General features: G+C 44.8%; 3 protein-coding genes across 7 annotated transcripts in view; all 3 read right to left on the reverse strand.

Moving 5' to 3' along the window:
• The window catches only part of WIPF1 (WAS/WASL interacting protein family member 1), a 57,590-nt gene extending 52,702 nt beyond the window's left edge, over positions 1 to 4,888 (reverse strand). The window contains exon 1 of one of the 4 annotated variants that reach the window (XM_051787426.1): positions 3,967 to 4,257. The gene's annotated coding sequence lies outside the window, so the exon portion shown is untranslated. Of the gene's footprint in view, positions 1 to 3,966; positions 4,276 to 4,339; positions 4,422 to 4,455 lie in introns of those variants that run through there. The other 3 variants (XM_051787422.1, XM_051787425.1, XM_051787421.1) reach the window with 3 other exon arrangements.
• Positions 865 to 5,446, reverse strand: LOC127471175 (collagen alpha-1(I) chain-like). The gene is made up of 5 exons (XM_051787864.1): positions 5,387 to 5,446; positions 4,429 to 4,545; positions 4,194 to 4,338; positions 3,101 to 3,961; positions 865 to 1,518 (listed from the first exon to the last, which is right to left on the reverse strand). Exons 1-4 carry the CDS (start codon positions 5,444 to 5,446, stop codon positions 3,213 to 3,215), a joined length of 1,071 nt encoding a protein of 356 aa, XP_051643824.1. The 3' UTR covers positions 865 to 1,518; positions 3,101 to 3,212.
• Positions 5,447 to 8,123: 2,677 nt separating this feature from the next.
• CHRNA1 (cholinergic receptor nicotinic alpha 1 subunit) lies at positions 8,124 to 19,066 on the reverse strand. 2 transcript variants are annotated; one of them, XM_051787452.1, is made up of 9 exons: positions 18,940 to 19,066; positions 16,929 to 17,074; positions 16,720 to 16,764; positions 16,172 to 16,281; positions 15,734 to 15,929; positions 14,894 to 15,131; positions 13,534 to 13,757; positions 11,994 to 12,233; positions 8,124 to 10,062 (listed from the first exon to the last, which is right to left on the reverse strand). In XM_051787452.1, exons 1-9 carry the CDS (start codon positions 18,977 to 18,979, stop codon positions 9,931 to 9,933), a joined length of 1,371 nt encoding a protein of 456 aa, XP_051643412.1. In that variant the 5' UTR covers positions 18,980 to 19,066; the 3' UTR covers positions 8,124 to 9,930. The 2 variants fall into 2 exon arrangements, with proteins under 2 accessions (XP_051643412.1, XP_051643413.1); XM_051787453.1 differs by having other exon boundaries at positions 18,944 to 19,004.
• Positions 19,067 to 22,087: the final 3,021 nt, after the last annotated feature.

A 22,087-nucleotide genomic window follows, 5' to 3' on the forward strand; every position in this document is an offset into this window, starting at 1 on the left:
AACTCCTTTGATCTCTCAGATTTAGACGAAACTGTTCCCCCGCCACTTGCATCTCCAGCCTTAGAGACAGTCTTGACTGATCTTTGTCAACGGTCTTGGATGAGGCCCAAGGACAGCTGCTCTTGCAGACTTGTGCGCTTGCAAGACTGAAGAGTGATCCCAGTATCTTTCAGAGCCTTGATGTTCAGGGTTATTTCCACTGAAAATAATCTTTTCACTATTCAGATTTCACTCTCAGCTCAGCAGCAGTGACAGTGACAGAGTCCTCAGAGAGAATCACAACAGAGTACTAACATAGTAAACAGTTCATTATTTTCTTCTTCCTCCTGTTCAGGTACCCAGACATACGCACACACGTAGCTGGTGCTAAGTGAGAGCACTACACTATCATACTGGTCACCACAAGCACACAAAATACTTTAAATGAAGCATTCGACTAAAGCATGATTATAGACATCTTTCTTAAATTTAGTTTTTAATGATGCCTTTTCTGGGCTATTTGCCAACTAACAGTTCAGCAGTTATCTTTCAATAATAGATTTTCACATCTATATTTGAAGTAAGGAGTTAAACAAGTAGGTTAACAGCACAAGGGGCAGGTAGCTGCCTTGATGATTTGTGGCTACTTCCAGCACCCTCTTCTTTAATACTACCAAAATCTCTTCTACTATCCCAGAACTTAACTATCTCCCCATATAAAGACTGGTCTCCCCAGCCCTACTCAAATACAGCTAGCACCAATGATTTTGAACCAAGACAGTCAAGTCTCTTTTTATAAGGGATCCCACAGACCAAGTGTTAGAGTGCACCACATGAAGAAAAGGAGAAAGTGTTCACATTGGAGCCAAGAATAAGAGAAATCAGTAGAAAGAACACAAAAACATTTAATGAGATTTGAATTTTGATAACACTTCATTGTTGTAAAGAAGTCACAATGCAGATATGTTTACCTTGGCAAAAGCATAAACTTCAAAGAACTCCTCCCCTTTGTTGCATCACTATTTTTTATGGTTTCTATACCTAACTCCATTAACCACATGGAGATTCAATGTAGTTAAAGGCACAGAAAACTTCAAGGCTGTTGCATAAAGACATTTTACTAAATTATACATGTACACCAAAAACAATATATGCACCTCCAAAGGAAGCCTCTATATTCCTGTCTTCATGTCACAATTGTCAGACAACACCAACATACACTTTTCTCCCTCCAAAGCAGCTTGGTGTTTATACAAGCAGGGCAGATTACATAGCTGTTAGAACTTTAAGCACTGTAGGTCATAGAGAACAGTACTTCAGCGTGCTCCCTTCACAAAGGGATTAGCATTGCTCGTCCTCCTCAGTGGCCTTTTCAGGGTTTGGAGGTCATCAGATATAAAAATCATACCTCTTCTCACAGGTGGGAAATTGCTCCTTCTATAGCAAGTATCTTTTTCTAGATGCACATTTTCGATTCTGACTGTGTTATACAGGTAAAAGCACTGAAGCTCTGCTTCAATTTTATAACTCTCAGTTTTTCTTAGGAAAAAAAAAGAGAATAAAAAAAGAGAAAGGTTTAGTAGCAATGCAGTTGCCAAACACAGTACCTTGCTACCTGATGCCATTTAGAGAGCAAACTAATGATGGTAGAGAGCAAACTAATGATGGAGAAAGTTAAATATGTAATTTCAGTAGAAATAGCAAGGCAGCAGCACCAGTTTAGACTCAGCTAGAGAGCTTCAACTGTTTTAATTCCCATTAGTTGGGGGGAGGGATCCCAAAGCAGGAGGCAGGGGAGAGTCAGCACAGGGCTGAGAGAGGACTTCTATACAGACAGAGCAGTAGCTGCTCTCTCCTTTTCTCCTTACCCAGATTTCTTAACTTTTCAGCAATTCACTTTAGAGCACAACCTCACAGATAACTGGTAGAGGCTAAAGCAGCTGCTGCACAGTTGGGAGGAACAGTTGAGCAGCCATAAGACATAAGAGAAGGGTGGGAGGGACAGGAGCAGAGGCAGGAACCCCTAAGCTGCCAAGGGTAACATGTACAGTAACCACAGCCTCCAGGGCACAGTCCCCTGCCCCAAAAAACTTAACTCCAGTCAAGGCCAGCCAGAGGAACTGGCGTGCCTCTTGCTTCACATTCCTTGGAAACTTGCCTTAACTAACTATGGAAATAATCATTTCATGTACAACATGAAGAACTACACATTTGACAGGCAGATGCTAAGGGCAACATCCTGCTCAGCTTGAGGTCAGAGGATGCTGAAGAGCCTAGAAGAGTGACGCAGAAAGACACATAATACTTCAGGAATGAAAAGCGGTGCTTTCTGGAGGAACAATAACAGGGATTCAAGAGATACAACCTTAATTTTAGGATATTTGCTCTTGCCTAGCTAAACAGGTCTTTAAATAACATTTGTGCATATATAAAAAGCTTTTCCTCCCTGTTTGTAGCTTTCCTCTACTCCCCACACCAATTCTCTCTCATATTCTCTTCCTGATTCTCCCTTTCTGCGTGTCCTCCTCTCACGTGCTCCTGCTGCACATGGGGCAGAAGTGCTCTGGAACAGCTGTATTTCCTCCTCCTGTGTTCCTTCCCCTCACAGCAGAGGGGAAAGTACATGCCAGCTCAGCTTGCCTCGTGCTTCACAGCACTTGAAAAGGTACACTGCCAGAGCAGGTCCCTCCAGGGCAGCACTGCCATCCCTCTTGCCTTCACTGCAAGGCACACTGTGAGTAACATACAGAGGCTAAACAGACTCTGAGAGGACCTCTTCTTTTTCAGATGGCCTCTTAGGTCTCTGCACTGTCCTCCCAAGCTGGGCTTCAAAAAGGTAATGGGCAGAGGAAACAGAGGGGAAAGTAGAAAGAGTTAAAAAGGGTGTGAACAAGGAGCAAAACACACTGCCCACTCTCTGGAGGTCAAGACAACAGAGAACATCTGCTTATTACAGCCCTGTCTTTGAGAAAGCACTTCAAGAGTAAAGGAGCAATTTAGAAGTACCTCACCGTGGGTTCCCGAACAAGCACACCTTATTGCCAGAGACAATTACTGTATCACTTTTGTTTTCTAGAGGAGGCTCAAATAGGATACATGGTAGCTGCTGAGGAACACCTACCTTCCCAGGAGGCATACAGTCCTGCTCTGCAGGAGCTGTTAGTTAGAAATTGAAGCACAACCATTAGAGTAGCAGAAGCAAACAAAGGGGAAGACAAGGTAAAACTTGAAGACTATTTGCTGTTGTCAAAACTGATTCCTTTCACAAGCCCCCAGAGCCAGCTCGGAGGGCAGAGACCTGCTTTGTTGACTCTACCAGAAAGCCAACCTACAAGGTCCACCTCAACATTCGCTGCAGACGAAAGCACTTGAGAGAGGAAGGCTGCCACACAAACACCTGCGTGAGTATGTGACCAAATAAAATCATGCCCTGCGTGGATGCCACACGTGCGGGCAGCGGTGTATGCCAAGGTTCCAGCGTGTGCCACAGCCCCAGGGTGGCTCTTCCCACCCTGCCATGCCAGCCGGAATTCCACAGCCGTGGCTGTACCGCAGCAGGGATGGCCAAGGATGCCACGAGCCACCTCCTCTGCCCGGGCAGAGGCACGGTCCGAGCTGCCCGGAGGGGCCGGGGGCTGCGCCCGGAGGCCACCGCCGCCCGCACCGCGGGCACGCACCCAACCCCGGGGGAAGCGAGGGGAAGCAGGGAGGGATCCCAGCCTGCCAGCACGGCTTCGGGAGGTAGGAGGAACGCGTCCAGCCCAAGACAGAGCAGTCTGGAAGAAAAGAGAGAAAGAGCAGACAGGCACGAAGCGAGACTCGGCTCCCGACCCTTGTACCCGGAGGGCGCTGGTCCCGCGGGGCCGGGGGAGCCGAGCTGCCCGAGCGCGGCGGCCGCCGGGGCCCCGCCCGCCCCAGAGACCCCCCCGCCCCGCCGGCTCCGGGCAGCGGAGCCCCGCCGGGCCCCCCAGCCCCGCGCCCCCTTACCGCGCTCCGTGCGGGCGAGGCGGCGGGAGGGGACGGCGGGTCCCGCCGGCGCTGCAGCCGCTGCGGCGGCCGGGACATGTTGGGCCGGGCGGCTATTTATAGCGGCAGGAAGCGGCGCCGCGGCTCTGGGGCGCCTCTCCCGCGCCGCCGCACATGCCCCGGGCCGGGCCGGGCCGGGCCGCCGCGGGTGGGTGCCCGCCCCCCGTCCCCCGCCCCCGGGGCTGTGCCCCTCGGCCCGCTGAGGCTCCCGCGGGGTGGTCTTTCCCGGGCAGCGAGGGAATCTGGTGGTGGCCGTGCCCCCGCCCGCACCCGCGGTCCTCCTGTGCCCGGGGGCAGATCACACCGGTCGGAGTTACAGAGGTAGCCCCCATACTGGGAGATGGGTCCAGGATCCCGAGTGCCAACGGCCTGAACCGTGACTTTGGGAGCTCTTCCGGGGACTCATCCCGTTCAGACCCTCACCGGTTCCCCGGTCATGGATGGCCTCACCCGCAGGGGCAGCTCTGCATTCCGTGCCCTCTTGGCCGCCGCTGCCCCCTTGTCGGGGAGCGCCGGAGGGCAGAGATGTGCTGGGCTCCCCTGCTCCGTAGGGACAGCCCCAGCCCCTGCTCTGCTACGGGACAGCCGCCCGCCCGCAGGCTGGGCACAGGGCTCCTCTCACCCCTGCTCACGCTGCCCCACTCGGCCACAGAGCTCTCCGCACGCCTCGTTTTCCCTACGTGCCTCCGATGGCCTTGATGGCAGCCAGCAGGGAAGGGGTAGCGGAGCCTGGGGAGTGGAAAGGCAGCAGGCAGACATACAGAGTGGAGTAGAAACGTAATAAAACAGTGGGAAAGAGGTACTTGCTTTTTCCCTGTTAAGGTTTGCAGTGTACCGAGGTGTGGGAAGGTCAATTACCCCTCTCTACGTGATGCCCCAGAAGATATTTGTGCTTCATTCCTCAATTAACTCACACAGAGATTGCTTTGCCAGACAACCAATAGAATCTGCTCCCTTTTCCCTTTCAGCTTGACTAAGTTTTCTAGAAGCAAAATTTCTGTTAATCTTTTTAGGTCCAGCACTGAAGTTTTGAATGGAAAAATGCCCAAAGTATATGTAATGGAGTAGCTTGTGCATATAGGAGCAAGCATTGAAGGGCAAGAGCTGTGTGCTTAGTGTCTATTTGAGCCAACACATCGATCTCACATGTTTTTGTCTCTGTAGGATTTTACATTTTGGAGGTGTTGGGATGTTTTTTGTTTACTCCATGCATAGACATGGTGCAGTCCAGCAGCTACATAACACTGTTATCTAAAACATGAATGTTAGGGACAGATGTCCTGAAAAACTTAAATATGCACTTCATTCACTTGTAGCAACATGTCCCAGCAAGGTCAAAGACTGAGTAACCTGTGTGCTAAGCTAACCTGCTGCAACTTACTTTCATGTTTTCATCAGGAGATGAGCAGTTGCCTAAAGGCACAGCATTATGGTGAGACATGCTGTCATAATGGCATTACTGATCAGCCATCAGTGTAAGGTTGGAAACCTTGCCAGGCTTTTATATAGGTCATTTCTCTGTTTTTGTGTCATTGCATGGTTGGAGTATTCCAAGACGGACACAAAAACTGGTACAATTTTTTATGTCTACCCTTTTCTGACCCATACACACAATGTAGATTAGCTTGCAAGCAAAAATTATGGTGCTCACAAATAGTAAAACTGCAGGTAGTCTGTTTACTGCTTTTACAGTCCCAAAGCTCTCTAAAGAGGGTCACAAATCCACATGAGGTTCCCAAACACAGCATACAGCATTTGGGTCATTGGTTAGCTGAACAGTCATGTAGAGGCAAACAACTTCCTCTTGTCTACATACTGGGGAAATACTATGTGGTGTGTTTATTCCAGGCTTATGGGATAAGAAGCAAACACTGATACAGATCTCTTGGCTGTTAGAAGTTGGGAAGATGTGCTGCAATGGGAAATCTGTGCTGAGATGTCAGGAAATGGTGACACTTCTTGCTAGGAAACAGTTGTCCCTTTATGGGGAGTCCACTGAGTGGCCCATCATCACTGTGCTGCAGTAGCCTACGAACTCCTTTGGACTCTTGCCTGCTGGTCAGGCTGGCCTGTCCCATGGTAACAATGAAATTGTTCTGTCCTTGCTGTAGACAATCCATCTGCAGCCAGGGGGACTCAGCAGGGCTCTTGCAGTGAGCATGGAAATGCTTGCCTGCAGGTTGGTTGTTTTCCATAGCTGTGTCAGTCTTTTATACTTTATCAGGGAATTGAGTACATTTATTTTAGATAATCTTTAGCAAAGCAATGCATGATTGCCCCTTCTATGGTTGGGACTTCACTTTCAGAAAGAGAGAAAGTACTTCAGAGTTTTGTTAGAAGTCAGTGTCTGTGCAACATTCAGCTGAGAGAAGCTTAGGAGACTTTGTATGGGTTTCACAATTTTTAAGAGAAAGAGAGAGGGAGAAAATTTATACCCAGGAGCATGCCTAGTGGCCTGGAGGCTGTGCTAGACTTTGACTAGCACTAGTAAACATATGAAAACGTGAGGTCTTGTGGCTGGGTTCAAAGAGAACAACCTTCTAAAAGTGTCCAAAGTCAAAAACATTTCTGATGTGCTAAGCTATCAGTGACTTTAAAGGTGGCATCTTGCATGCCATCATACCAGAAAACAAACCTTTCAGGGAGGTAATGTGCTCCCTTTCTCCACTAGCAGCATAGTGTCCATGTACTTTGTGGGTCCTGTGTTACACGTACTCTCTTGTCCCGCTGTCCCTACCTGCTGTGGTTTGCTGCAGCTGTGGAACAGAACTGCTGGGTCAGCATGCTGATGAAACTCACACTGCTTTCACACATCTCTGGAGAGATGACCACAGCAAGGAGGTTGGCAGCAACTTATATCCTGGAGCAAAAAATGAGTACTTAACTTATCTTACAATTGCCTGAAAAATAACCTGACTTTTTAAAAGCTCAAACTGAAGGAGGCTGCAGGACCCAAGCACTAGTGGCAGGTGAATGATCACACCTGGCACACATAAGCTCATAATCAAGCATTTGGAGTTCAGTGAGTGTCATTTTTCTGTTCTCTCTCTTGATCAGCTCAACTACATTTTACAAAGCCAAGATCCTACTGGCTGAATAGACAGAATGAGGACATTGGGTTCAGCTTAGCTGTCTGATGACAATGGAGAGCAGCAGCCTGTTCTGATTACAGACTCACGTAGAGGTGAAACTGCTCCCTTGGACCCGGTACAAGGTAATGGACTTTAAAAACTCAGCCCCCTCAGAAGGGTCAGGTGTCTTGAAGAGCAAAGTGCCAAAGGGGAAAGAGATTTGAGGGTGACTGCATCTCTGAGAGCTGCATATCCATGACACAGTAGAGAGAAGCTGAAGGTCAGCTAAAGGGATGGGAAGGGGAAAGTTAACTGTCACATGGATTAAAAATTGGAAAGAGAATCAGACTGAAAAAGATGGAGATGTTCCAGGGAGCTATTCCATTAAGGACATAAATAGGGTGTTATCAACAAGTTCAAATTAAACAAAAGCAGCTTTAGTAGCAAGAAGATGGCAGTGAAAAGAGAGACTAGTTAATTGCCTAGGGTACTATCACTATAAAAGCAACACCTTCTCACCCAGAGGCCACTGGTCTACCTTCATTTAAATGAGATCTGCTTACTTCAGCACCATGGTGTTTGCATGTCATTACTTTTTATATTTGCTAGAAAAATTTAACAATGAGTGTGTGAGGCCTGCTTCTTGTTTTGCATATCATGAGAATTGTTAGTTAAAGCTCAGAGCTGAAATGTGCCTGTTTAAGGAATGAGGCAACAGAGATGCCTGTGTGGGTTGCATGAGTATTACCAGGGTCATCTCTCCCTGGGGCTGGGGGTTCTACCTATGTAGGAGAGAGAGAGTTTAGTGCAGGGAGAGACCACAGTAAATGAGAAATCATTAGACAACATATACTTATGCACTGACAGCAAATTATCTGTGACCGTAACAGAACATTTAAAACATCCAAAGCTACTATTTTAGTAGTAGTAGTTGAGAAGAAATAGTCTGCACGTAGATAAGGGTACTCTTTCAGTAGATGGATACTAGTAACAGAAGATGTTAGTGGTAAGCAAGTGGTTTGCAAGAGAAATGTATCACAAAGATGATTTAGGAACAAAATAGAGGCTGGTACAGTCTGAGTATTCAAAGCAAAGCAAAAAAAAAAAAAAAAAAGAAAAAGAAAAAGCGTGCTTATTGATGCTTGGAGAACCTTCTGTTTGGAGAGTCAGAGTACAATGCTCAGAATCTGCAACCTAAGAAGAGAAGTTATTAACATTTATTTTTGCCTGGTGTCACATCTTTTGAGACACAAGTAGTTCATCAAGACTCAGAGTGATAGGAAGGCAGAAGATTTGCTATGCCTATAAGACAAATCAAGCCATCACAAATGAAAATTTTTGAATAAATAATTTCAAAACTTTTTCTGAGGAAGTGGAAGGAAAACATTGGTAGATAACTGTGTATGAAGAGAGCTGGAGAAGCAAGCAGGCAGGTACAAGTGTGCATGCATGCATCCTGGCACACACATAAGGGGAATCGGGAGGCCAAGACCCAGATCTGACTTGGGGAAGCTGAATAAAGATACTGTGGATGCTCACCATGAATCTTATTACTTGATGCTTATTTTTAATGCTAAGATTCAACCACATGCTGCTCTAAGAGGATTGTTCTGTCAATTTTAGTGCCACTCACAGGCTCCCAAATTAAATTCCAGGCACCATTGTGCTGCAGCTTAGCTCATCGTGAGCAGGGACCTACGTGACTCCCCACGAGGGCTGAAAGCTGGGAAGTCACACTGAAGATAACCAGAGCTGCAGCAAACACTCCCTCTGTCAGCAGAGGTTTCACCCAGCATACATCTTCGGCAATCGGTTACAGGGTTAATGATCATCCAGGGAGGCAAAGATTACCATCCTTTAAACCAGAAGAGCTGAGCAGAGTGCTACAAGTGATCAATTGCCTCAGACAAACTGTTTTCTTAGGACTGCATCTCTCCAAAATATTTTCCAGCAAACACTACGCAATGATGGGAGTGTTGCACAAGTGCATAATTTTCCCTACAGTGTTTCAAATGCCTGTTCTCTGCAGGCATGACACATTCCTGTAGAGCATTAATATAATACAAATTAATTTATTAAACTCACAGCAAATTATTTACAGCTGTTAGCAAAGTAGTCCTCTTGGCTTGGACAACCAGCTGGGAATGATGAGTAACTTGTCGCAGTTGCCCCACCTCTCTTTATTTATTTTTGAGGAAAATAGGCAGCACTGCTAGTATTGCCACACCGTATTACTGAAATACACTTCTTGCTTACTAAACCCAGCCGTCTTTGGCCAAAAGCAGCACTACTTTGCTTTAGCCACCAGAGTGAGCTGCTGCTCAACTTTTGAATAAAGTTTGGGTAATTATTTGTGTTGCTCGGAAGAAGTGTCCTGTCATTTTTGTCGTATATAAGTACAGCTAAGATCCATACCTTCCCCTAGTGTTATGAGGGGAGTAATTTGTGACCCTGCCAATACAAAAACCACAGAGCAGATAATGAAACCAGCTTGAATGCTAAAGTTGGATACAGATTTACAGCTCAGCTAAAGCTTATTACACTGCTATTGACTTCACTGGAATTGTATCTGTTGCTTATAAAGTCAGACAGTCTTATTAATACATTAACATTTTTAATAAATGGTAAAATGGATCAAAACCTGGCTGACAGCCATTCGAGTTTACCAGTGATATAAGTGTTTCTTTTTGGCAATGAAATACCACTGAGCAGCAGCTCAAAAGTGCTAAGTATGGAGCCTTACGTTTTATTGTCCCTGCTCTTTCCCAGCAGTGAAACTTTCAGAGGCTGCCCAGATTTTGATAGTTATGATGCTTTCAGATGTTCAGAGTAACAAATAGTTTCCAGCTCACATTCATCCTTGCTGATTTAATTCAATAAGTCGACCAGCAAATACAGCTAATGTTCCTATAAAACAAACCAGCATAAATATGCCAAGGAGAAGATGATCAAGCACCATCGCAACAAACTTCCATTCTTCTGCAGCCTGGGAAAGAAACAAAGGAGATGGTAAAACCTCTGCAGAGCCGTGTTTATTATGGGCATTCTTTTAATGTGCTGTCTTGAACAATGGTAAGGCTCTTCTATAAGTTCCATTATTGTTATGCAAAAAATACTCATTTTCTTCTCAAAAGCAGGTCAGTGGTTAAGAAAGCCTAAGCAACCTAGAAATAGAAGTTTCAACACTAAACTGACCAGAAACCCTGGCAATTTGCTGACCAATTAAATTTTAAAAAATGTTAAGAAGCTTAATTTTTAGGCCAATGTTTGCTTCTGAAACAGAGTTTAAACTGTTAAAAGCAAAAACTTTATTTTGACCCAACTGACTTCGGTTTTTCCACTGTGTTTTCCTTCTTGTGGGATATCTAGGCAATTTCCATTAATTTAACTCTAATCCCTGCTTTCCATGCCTAGTATATACTCTAAGGTCTTGTAAAACCTTCTTGGTAGCTCCCTTAGTCTTTTTTCCAGTTGTGGCACACTGTGAACCACTTGCTCTGTGACAGCCTTTTCACTGCATGCCTTTGCTGGGAACCCAGAATGGTAAGGCTGAGCAGAGTGTGAGGCATGAAGTACAGCAGGGCTCAGGATTTCCACCCTGTAACTCTGCTTTAAGCAGTGACATGTGCTGGCCTAAAGCACCTTCTACTTTTGCCTTGGTTGTCCCACAAATAGAAGAGGCTGTTGTAATTATCTAGAGGATACTGATGATGAGTTCTGGCTTGAGGTGGTTCATAAGTGAATACAATGAAGCAACAGCCTTCAGAAGCCATAGCTTTCAGTTCATTTGGGGAACTTGACTTTTGAAACCCCCTGGAAGTGATATCAGCACAAGCAGCTGGGCTCCACTTCCAAAGGGGGCACTTGCTGGTAACCTGAAGATCCTCCTTGTAAGCCTAGGAGAAAGTGAAGTCCAGGGATGCTGAAGTCACGCCAGCCCTGCTGAGAATAACACTTTATCTGCAGAGGGGCATAGGAGTCATGGGGAACATGAGACTACAGCCAGAGTCATTCCACATGCTCCAGGAATTTGGTTACAGGAACAAACACCGTGGTGTAAATCCTGTCCATGGGAAGGAAGTGCCTCCTTTTCAACAGCATGGGCCAAATTATTTTCTCAGAGAACTCTCCCTGTCTTCAGGCTAGCCTGCAGCCCAACAGGAAAGGACTGACCGTTTAGAAGGGTGAAGTATCAAGACGGAATTACTTCTGCAAAAGCTGTGTGAGCTGTGAAAACTGAAATAAATGATGGGTTAATTTTGTCAAATGTGCTAGAAGGAGGCAGAACTAGATTTTCCTGGGGAACACTGCCATGTGTGACTCTATATGCTTTTATCCTTCCTTTGGCTTGCAATGTGGAAAAAGTCAGTAATCAGAGTAGCTCATGACGTGCTTCATTTGGAGAGACTACTTGTAACAGTCAGGAATAAAACAAAACCTTTTCAAAATTGGAATTATCATTTTTAAGTTACATTTAACACTTCTCAGATAAAACTGCTAGTCTTTTGGAGTTTGGCTTGCTTCCTGTTTTTTCAAAAGCAATAGGATCTTGCTTACCGCAGAGGGAAGATGCCCGAGTGGGAGACGGGAGGAATGTGTTTTGGAACTTGCTTACAGTTCTTGAAATTGCTTTCCCGCTCACAGACACTCCATGTCTATGGCTTCACATACCACATTTAGAAAACCTTAGTACTGACACTTTTTTTCCTTTCTCTTATTTTGGGGGGCCAATATTCAATTACCATCTGTGACAATTATCTGTCTCTCCTTTTTGACTGTATCAAGGGGAGAAGACTGTCCACTGCTAAAGCCAAATCAGGGCTTGGAGTGTTTTCGTAAGGCAGGGGTATTTTGCCAAAAAAGTAAGATGTAGCAATTTGAAAGCTAGAAATGAATCATGCACAAAAAATGCCTTACATTACTGGCTTCTTGGTCCGATTTCATCGTTTCCGCAATGTATTTGATTCCCTCTATAGCATTTTTCACATCTGGATTTTTGGTGAGCGGGGAGTAGAAGTTGACAGGCACAGAGCCTGACTTCCCAGAAATGTCAGAAATATCAATATCTTCTGCAAAAATATTTCTGTCTTGTTTATCCCTGGATGGTCGTTTCATTGTAGAGAAAAACATGACGTTTGGGATTGTGTCAATAAAGATCTGAAAACAAAGAGGGAAGATGACAGTTTCTGGTCTGTGGGGCTGTGTTACAGATGCAGCTGTGTGCTGAACAAAGACAAGTCTCTCCGCTCCCAGATCGCTTCCCGTGCTGGATCTGCTACAGATTCCCTCTCGGAGTATGTCACAGCCCACGCCTCAGTTTCACTGGGGCTTTTGTCAGCCTCCTGCCCTGGGGCAGAGGGAGTCACCCGCAGGCCTGTCACACCATTTCTTTAAAACATTTCCCCCTGCCATACACCCAACATCCACACATGAAGTGGGAAGCAATGCTCTGGAACAGACCCTCAGCTAGCATGAGCTGGCAGAGCTTTGTTCATCTCATCTAATTTGAAACATATTACTTACAAATCTGACTTGAAGAATAGACTACAAAGAACCTCTTTTGGCTACTTACATTTGACTTTCCTATTACAAATGTTTGATATACATGCATATAAGGCTTACAATAAATTCCCTTGGAGTGACAGAGGCTTGCTGCCAGAGCAATGTTAAGCACATACTCTGTTTGCCTGTTGAAATTTCACTTCTGCAGGGATTATAAGACTGCAAAAGGATCTTATATAAGCTGTAGCCTTATATAATTAGAGATACACAGAACAATCTCCTTCCATTTCATGGTTTAGTATGAACACAGGCAAACTTCAGAGTGGCAAGAATTACTGAATGGATCAGATAATTTTTGGTACTGTTTCCCTGGAAAAGAACTTGTAATGACAGACAACCAATTTTTTCTGCATCTTGTGGTTACCATTTAGACTCCTGTGCAAGGATGTCCTCTCTTCCCAAGGGCTGCAGAGCAGCTGTATACTGGAAAAGTACAGAGAAGATTGTTTAGCTTTTGCTAAACTGTCTTTTGCGAAACAGGATGCTGAACTCAGGTATTCCTAATGGCCTTTGTGCTCTGCACTCACACAGGCCAGGGACTTGGCCACTGGCAGGCAGCAGTGTCTTGCAGTCAGATGGAGAATTAGACCAGGAAATGTAATATGAGTCCAGATGGACATTTTCTTTTCCCTGTACCTTCAGCTGCCCGTGTTTTGTCTTATCTGTTCCCTGCAAGACTCTACCCCAGGGGACAATTGTGTTACTTACAGGAGCACTTTAGTAGTCTTGCTGACTTTATGCACAGCTAAGTAGTAAACACCAGCTCTTGTGCCTAGAGACATTTAACATGATGCATTTACTTCCCCAATTCTTGTTGACTTTTATTAGAAAGCCTGCCAATAATATATGGAGCGTTCAGTGGAAACCAGCAAACATGCAAAGCCATAGAGCTCACCTTCCTGACCCAGTGTGGCATGGTGTGAGTGCTTGGGGAGCGGTGGTGGGTGTTGATGACAATGACCGTGATGATGATTGAAGCGATGACAAACACCATTGTAAACAACATGTATTTGCCTATCAGAGGCACTGCACTGGAGGTGGAAGGGATCAACTCCACAATGACCAGAAGGAACACAGTCAAAGACAGCAGGACGGAGATGCTGAGAGTCATTTTCTCACCTGCCACGAAAACAAAACAAACAAACAAAAAAGATAATACCTTTAGTGCTCCTATCATCTGGTACAGAAAGTATTTATTTAAGATCCAGGATGTGGATGATAGCTGTTCAAAAAATACAGGTGTGCATTTGGAGTGCTATGGTCTCTGCTGGCATCCAAAACAGTAACTAGGCTGGACAAATCTGAGAGCCTAACAGAGCATCAACTCCAGCACAAAGGTGGGAATTACCAGGTAGGGCTGGGCTGAAGTGTGGGTGAGAGATATGGAAAGTTTACTTGCCAAGAGCATTTCATTACTTGCCAGGGCTGTGTATTTCCAACAATGCAGTATATGCACCTAATTAGCACTTGCTCCACAGCCTCCTGGGAGTTTGCTTGCATTACTCTCTGGCTCTGGGCTGAGAGAGCAGACAAAAAAATCACATATGACACCAGAGGTCAGTTGCTATTTGAGATCTCCCAGTATGTATGTAGGGTGTCAAAAATGAACCATAAAACATTATTCACACATTTTTTTATCCAGTTCAACTTTCTAGAAAGTATTCCACTGAAGAAAAAAAAAAAATAAATCAACTATTTCGTAAGAAGGGACTTACTAAAATCAAGCACTGTGAAAAGCTGACAAAAGGCAAAAGGAATGAAGCAGAGGAAATGGTTGCAGGGAGCACAAGCTGCTCAGCAGTGACAAAGGAGGCCAGAATAGACCAGGATTACTCTCTGTGTCAGACAAGGTAATGTGTGTGAGAAGATAACAAGCTCTCTGCTCTAACACGATGCAGAAGGGCCTCAGTCACCCTTGTGTGCTCACTTACTGCATGATGTACTAACACCCTGACTACCTATCTATGACAAAATATAAAAATTAACCAGCTAAATCTTTGGTTTTCAGAAGTTTACTGGATAGTTAATCAGCAATTTCTGTGAGAAAGCACCTCAAATTATTTCTATGAATAGTTTCAGCTTTTGGCACTTATCCTTTCTTTGCAGAATATTTAGAGCCATTACTTTCAGTGGAAATGTCCAGTTTTTGTGTGCACTAGCCTTGAGGTTGGCTAGTGATTTCAAATACTATGAATTTCTCAGGAATTTGTTAGAAGAGCAATTTCTATGGCAGTAGAATGAATAAATGTACGTACCTGAATCTGTGGGTAGGTAAAAAACTAACCCTGTTAAAAAGGAGAAGAGCAGGCAGGGGATGATGACGTTCACGATGAAGTAGAGAGGCAGGCGTTGCATGAGGAAGTGGTAGGTGATGTCCAGGTAAGGGGTATCAGGACAGCAAGCATAGTAAACCCAGTGCTTCCAGCCACGGTAATCCTTCATTACCCACTCCCCGCTCTCCATGAAATTACTCAGATCTGGACGATCACTCTCCTGGCAGCAAAATCCCAAACAAATTCTTAATACCAGATGTTCTGAATCAAATCAAAACTTGGCACATTTGGCTCAGGAACAGGATTCCAAATAACTCAGGCACTTCATGATTTTTTGTGAGCAAACCACTCTTGTCTGTGTTATTTTGCCTTAGAATATCAGCCTCTACACAGCATTCAAGTCAATATTTTACAGTTAAGGACAGTAGACTGAATAAGTATTACAAATAGGAGGTGTACCTCAGGGGCCAGGGAAAGAGTCCTTGGCAATGGAAAGTCATGAGTGGAGAAAATGCAGCCCCCAAAAAACCCAAGGAAACAAACAGAGGCAGGACAGGCAGCACCATAAGGAGCAGTGTGAAGCTGATGGAGGATAGACAGGTAGGAGACTGTTAGGGCCCAGGAATTATACATGTGCAGAATTTTAGAAGCCAAACCAGGAAATATTGTCCTGGATATACAAAAAGGGCTTTTCTATTTTACAGGTAGTGCCTGCTTGTTTTTCCAGTCAAAATGAGATCATATTCCATTTTAAATCTGAGATTTCCCTAAAAACATACTCAGGTCTTTACTGCTTTTCCCAATTACAAACTCCTTGCTTACCGGGTTAATAACAACCATTGTGCCATCATATGTCCAAGTTCCCAACTTCATACTGCAGTTCTGCTCGTCAAATGGGAAGTGTGTGACTATAATTTCACAGTAACTCTTAAAAATAGCTGGTGGTGTCCAGGTGATCAGACCTGTGTGCTCCAGAAGGACTTTGGTGTATTTTACTATGGCAAAATCACCATCTGCGCTGCAAAAGGAACAAGGACATTAACAGCAATATGGGCAGCATAACTGACATGGTCACAAAAGGATTTCTGCCTGTGGGTCAGCTCGTCCCCCAGTGCCATTGCCCCTTCTCCTGGAGAAGCTTGCTCTGAGGAATACTACCCACTGGATCAGATGTTATGGGAAAACTGCCCCACCAAAGTGGGGCCATGGGGCAGAGCTCCCCCTCCCACCCTCCTTCCCCAGGCAGCTGGCACTCCTTACTTGTTGTAAAGAACAAGGTCTGGCCGCCAGATATCATCCGAAGGGATGCGGATTTTTTTCACGCCACCATAGTCGTCTGGATTCCACTTGAGGTTGACATCTATCCATTGCTAAAGAGGGAAGATTTCAGTCCCTGAAAACCTCTTCTAGCACTTCTGGGGGTAGTTTTAGTACTTCCTAGAAACAACACCTCCCTTGCTTCAGGATATGCAGGTAAGCATAAATATGTGGGAGTGGGACCCCCAGCACATTTTTTCATTAACTTAAATTTTGGTTTAAGAAACTTATTAAAAAAACCCAAAAAGTAAATAATACAAAAGATAAATATATTAGAAGTCTACTATTTGAAATACAGTGCAAAACGTTTTTCTTAAGACTCTTAGTGTCTAGAGCATTTTATTATTGAGACCCTAGAAAGAAGAAATGCTTTGCTAGCTGACCCCACCTGTCCAAATTGCCCCTGAAAGTATGGCAGAGTAATTAATTCCCAGCTGTGTCCAGTGTGTTTATTTGAATTAGGTGAAATGGTTGAGAATATTTAGAGTTACCTGTTTCAGGCGTACATTGGTTGTCACAATCTGATTTACTTCATCCTTAAAAAAAAAGAAAGAAAAGAAGGAAGAAAATAATAAAAAAAAAGAAGGCAGTAACAGCAAACAGAATTAAAGGAGAAAAATTGTTTCCTTAGAAAGAAAACCCACTTTGGCACTGTCACATAAGCCAGCTGATCAACATGTACCACACATTCATACCGTACCACGCTAATCAGCTGGATGAGCTGCAGCCCGACGGTGACGACGACGGCGTCCCGATGGTCCTCCACTGGGCGCACCACCTTGTTGTAGTCCCTGAACAAGTCCTCAACAAGGCGAGTCTCGTGTTCGTAGCACAGGGCCAGCCCAGCTGCAGAACAGCAGGGGTGGCACCAGTGAGACGGGGCAGGGAACAGGCTACAGCACCGTCAGACTGAGGTGGGCATGAAGGAAATACTGACAACACCAAGCTGCTGCTGGGGGGGACTCCTCATTTCAGACATGCACTATGTGCACTGCAAATGCCATCAGTGGGGGTAACTGCCTATCTGATTTGGGTACAGCTTAGGGGTTGGAGGCAACAACAGCCTCCAACCAGGAGATGAACAAAACCAAATAGCCAGGATTGTGGACATCAGACTGAGCATTAGAAATCTCCTCCAGGATTTTCCAGCCTGCAACTGTGCTAACATGCAATAATTGTGGACAGTTAAGCAGAGAGAATACACAATATCAGGGACTTCTAATGTTGGCTTCTCCACCTTCAATTCCACAGACTTGCCTGTGACAGTAACATTAAAGGAGAGGGCCAGCACATCAGTCATTGAGATGAAATCACCACCCAGACTCCTTGCATCTGCAATCTGAGCAGAACAAGAGCTCCTCTCCCTGATGGGAGTTGCTCAGGTTGTGCAGGTAGTGAGAGAAGAAAAACCATTCACTATGTGGGCTCTATTTCTTTCTCCTCACGGGAGGTCTCAACCTGTCTGTAGACAGCTCTGCCCACAGGCTGCTCAGTGTGACTTGGCAGTGCTGTGTCAAAGAGCCCTTGTAAGAAAAATGTCACAAGTGAAAATGGCAGGGAGCAGTTCTGTTCCAGTGGAACCCTCATAGTATCTGTGCATGGCATTGCCCTCCCAAGGAGCAAGGGCACAGAAAAACAGACGGACCCCATTTTGAGAGACCCTGTGGCAGAACACGCAGGTACATGATGTGCTCAGCTTGTGGCTGCTTCACTGTTACAGGGGAGTAAAGCAAAGGGAAGGGCTGCTTGGGGATGTTTTTGTATGTATCCCCTCCTAAACGTAGTGAGAGGGAACAGAACAGTTGATCCTTGCTGCAAGCATTTCTGGCAGATCCCACCCTTGCCTCCCCCTCTCAGTTGAATCCTGGACCATTGAAGTCAATAAGAATTTTAGTGCTGACTCCAACCTAAGCCAAGATTTCCCCTTGTTTCCTAACTGACTTTTCATCAGCTTTTATATAGCTGAGATTTCCAAGGATTCTGTCTTGGCCTGGTCCTGCCATGAGATTATATTAAAATACTTGGATGCCAATGAGAAAAACCTGTCACAGACAGGCACTGCTTTTTCCCCCACCAGAAAGGCTGGGCTATGGTGGTGGGAGTCATCTTTCAATTTTTAAGTTATGATCACAACATCACATCTAATTCAAACTCTTTGCTATGCTTCATTAATCCGATTAAAATTGCCCCCTTCTGGTGTGCCTTGGTAGGAATTTAGTATACTGCTTGAATTCAGTAAAAAATTTTTAGGATCACAAAATAGTTATTCTTTTAAAGGACAGTTTAAAAAGAATTATCTCGGTACAACACATGCAGCTGCAAATCAATTTGACCTCTTTATCAGTCATTCCACAACATAATGAAATTTCTTGTAAAAACTTTTTATATTCCAAGCTGTGCTAAATAGATCCTTTCATATATTTTGAAATACATGTAGCACTAGGGTAGATGGGAGCAATTAAATGCAAAACCAGAAAAACAATTAAACCTAGAATCTCAAGTCAAAATATCTGGTGCCTGAAATTAGAAATATCTGAACTGCTAATGCACTCCAAAGCTCTCCTTTAAATTATTTGGTGTGTTCATAAAACTTTATCAGTAGGACAGGCTGCTCCCAGAACACATATTCACTCATTCTGACGTATATGCAAAGCCCTGGTCCCACACATTCAGGAAGGAGATGACCCCTTTCAAGGCTGGAACACCTTTACCTGCAGAGATAAGGAGGAGTATGTGATGGACCTTCATCATCCCAGCTCCCTCTTGCTGCAGTCATACAGATGAAGGCACGCACAAAGCACCTTTAAGGTCTGTTCAGAGGAGGGCTGTGCTGCCTCCTGCCAGGGTGCTGCCAAAATATAACTACCAGAGTATTGATTTACAGCACCTGTTTTGGGAATGACAGCTGAGGGCCCCTGCACCACCGGGTTGGAAATGGGAGCACAGTGTGTTTCACCAGACAAATATCTTCTGCAGTTTACAAAGGTCATTTTTTCTAAGTGGCAATGTGATCTGTGACTTAATAAACAAATAAATCCACAAATGAAGCTAAGGAAGAATTATCTGTAAGTAACTGAACATCTCAGTGAGATCTCAGAAACTTTCTGAGCTGAAGACCCAAAGTTGTGTGTCACCCTTTTGAATAGAGCAACTTGCCAGATTTAGGATTTTGTTTCTCTGAGAGAAAACAGATCACAGTCATTTATTTCTGATACACCCTCAACAGCATATAGACGACATGCTGGGTTGAGGCTGCTCACTTGGCCTTACAGACAGATGGGAAATCTTCAAAGAAGTGAACAAATACATTGAAGAGAGATCCATCTCCTTGAATCTACTGGAATTTTCAGAAGGTACCCAGTGGAGTCCCCACCTTGAAAGCTGTTAACTAACCTTGTAACCTGAAGCAAGAGGGACACCCTCTCTCCCCATCCCACCATCCATGTACTTACTGAACTCATAAAGTCAAATGGTAGGAACACAGCTGGTGGTTTTGACAGCAGGCAGATCCAGTGGATTCCTGTAGGGTATTCAAGTGCTTGCTCTTTATTGCCATAAATCACCTGGAAAAGCAGTGAAAAGCAGTGTGTTTGGTAATAACAATCAGTTATTCAGGCTAACAAAAAAAAATAAGAAACTATGAAGAATTGTCTGTCTATCTATCTATCTATCTCATATATATATGACTGTCTACTCTGAGCTCACCAATATCACTCAGGAACAAAATCTTGAGAGAGATAGTCTTGTGAAGTGTCCAGCAGTTCCTAGGAAAGAAGATGAAGCAAATATGAATGATGCTGAAAATCCATGATGACCTGAGTGTTCTTTGGAGTTCCAGTCCTCTGGTTTTAAAAGACTTGGAAAAGGCCCGGGAGAAAGTGACAACATCCACAGTACAAACTGGCTTCTGTACCTGGAACAGATAGATAGTATGAACCAGCAGCCTGAAAGAGAAGCCAGAGAGCTTTAGTAGAGCCTGTAAAATACCACATGGTCTGGAGAAGGCAGATTCGGATTCATTAGTTGTCCCCAGGCAAAAAAGTAGAGGGCATTAAGGGAAACTTAGAGTTGTCAGGCTTAACCAAGACTCTCCTTCACACAGCATGGCTGCAGTGGAGGGTGGTGCCACAGGAGTGTCTGGTTGTCAGAGGTTTGTCTGTATTCAGAAAAAATAGTTTGATAAATTAATTTCAAACTATTAAGTACACCCCCCAGTCCTTCTAAGAAGTCTGTCACAGAAGTCCCAGAATCACAAGTCCAAAGTGGCTGCAGCAGTGTCCTGGGGATATACTGTCTAATGCTTATGCTGTTCTTGTATTTTCCCTAGGCACCTATCATGTAAAGACAGGACATGGCACTGGATCATCTGCCACAACCACTCTTACACACTGTACCAAATTCCCTTTTCCAGAAAACGTTGCCAGCAAAAACCTTTCTTAGTTTTGCCTCTGGGTGACACCAGATGCATTTGCTATTTCTGCTGGGTAGCCTTTGTGCTGGCTGCCAGCTGGTTTGATGTTTCACACTGGATGCCTTTATTATTATTATTATTATTTTTAATCAGTCTCCCTCACCCACTCCCCTCCACTAAGTCAGCATTCAGCAGCCAGCATTTACATTTATCCTCCAGTAAAAACTCTCCATCTACATAACTCTGGCCTTCTTCCTAGCTAATTCCCTGACAGCAGCTCCCATTGTTGCAGCTATCTTATTTCAAACCAGCGTCTGACTGCTTCCAGCCTTTATCCCAGGCCAGGCAGCTGCCGTGAATAGCAAAGATACAATTGCATGGAGGCATTGCTGGAATGCCGACCATGGCCCTCCGGATCCGTTCAGGGTCTCTCAAAGCATTCCTGCCCACCCCAGGCAGGGCTGGCAGGTTCACTTTGAAACAGATGAAGAAGAGTGTTGCCACACTCTGGCAAATTATAGCTCTTGGGTTACATAAGTTTCTGTCCCCCTTCCCCCGAAAAGGTCTAGCTCTTGGAGTCAGCAGGGTGCAGAGTTTGTAGGGGTCCTAAAAAATCTGTGGCTTTAGCAAGGGTTATTTCTTGTGCAGCTGAGCTGAGCACTCCCAGCCTGAGAGTCAGGCACCTGAAAGAGGAAGAGGCAGGTATTTGGAGAAGGCCTTTAGGGAGCAGCAGCCTGGCTGCAAGGAATGTTCCCTGGCAGAGGCACAAGGCCTTTTCCCTCCCCAAAAAAATCAAGGCAACCTGACCTACTGTGGTTAAATATGGACAGAGAAGTGAATGCTGTTTGTTGGTAATGGGGGAATGTGACCCATATGACCGAGGTGAAAAAGCAAGGGGAGGGAACAAGCTACAACTGAGTGCCTGAATTTGATCCATCGCTAGGATGGGAAGTTTTTTTGCCTTCAGAGTATTCAGAGAATTTTTTGACAAATGTTTTACTCCCACACAACCCCCCCCCTTTTTATGTCTATCTTGACTCCATGCTTTCGGGCTTGTTTTTTTGAGCCCCCTCACCAGCTCTCAGACAAACCCACTACCCACCATGCTAACGGCAGACCAGCCTTGTTCAGATTGATTGGAAAGCAGTAGAACTCACTGCTTTCTGAATTTAGGGCATTGTTCCTTCCATCCATGTACAAGAAACAACTGCTGCAAGGCCGCTCCTGCCCAGAGGAAGTCGATCATGAACAAGTGCTCCTACAGGTAAGTCTCTTTGGCAGGGTGATATCGTACAGACACAGTGCAAGCAAACAGAATATCCTAATGCTTTTGACAGAGTGAGGAATACAAGATTTTTAACTGAAATTTTGGTCAAGGAATTGTATGCATAAAGACAATGCCCGATGGAAGAGAGCCAGTGCCAGGGGCTCCAACAGATACGTGGACG

Source organism: Manacus candei, unplaced genomic scaffold (assembly GCF_025592945.1).
Source record: "Manacus candei isolate 608988 ecotype Guabito, Panama unplaced genomic scaffold, ASM2559294v1 h1tg000023l, whole genome shotgun sequence".
NCBI classification, from domain to species: domain Eukaryota; kingdom Metazoa; phylum Chordata; class Aves; order Passeriformes; family Pipridae; genus Manacus; species Manacus candei.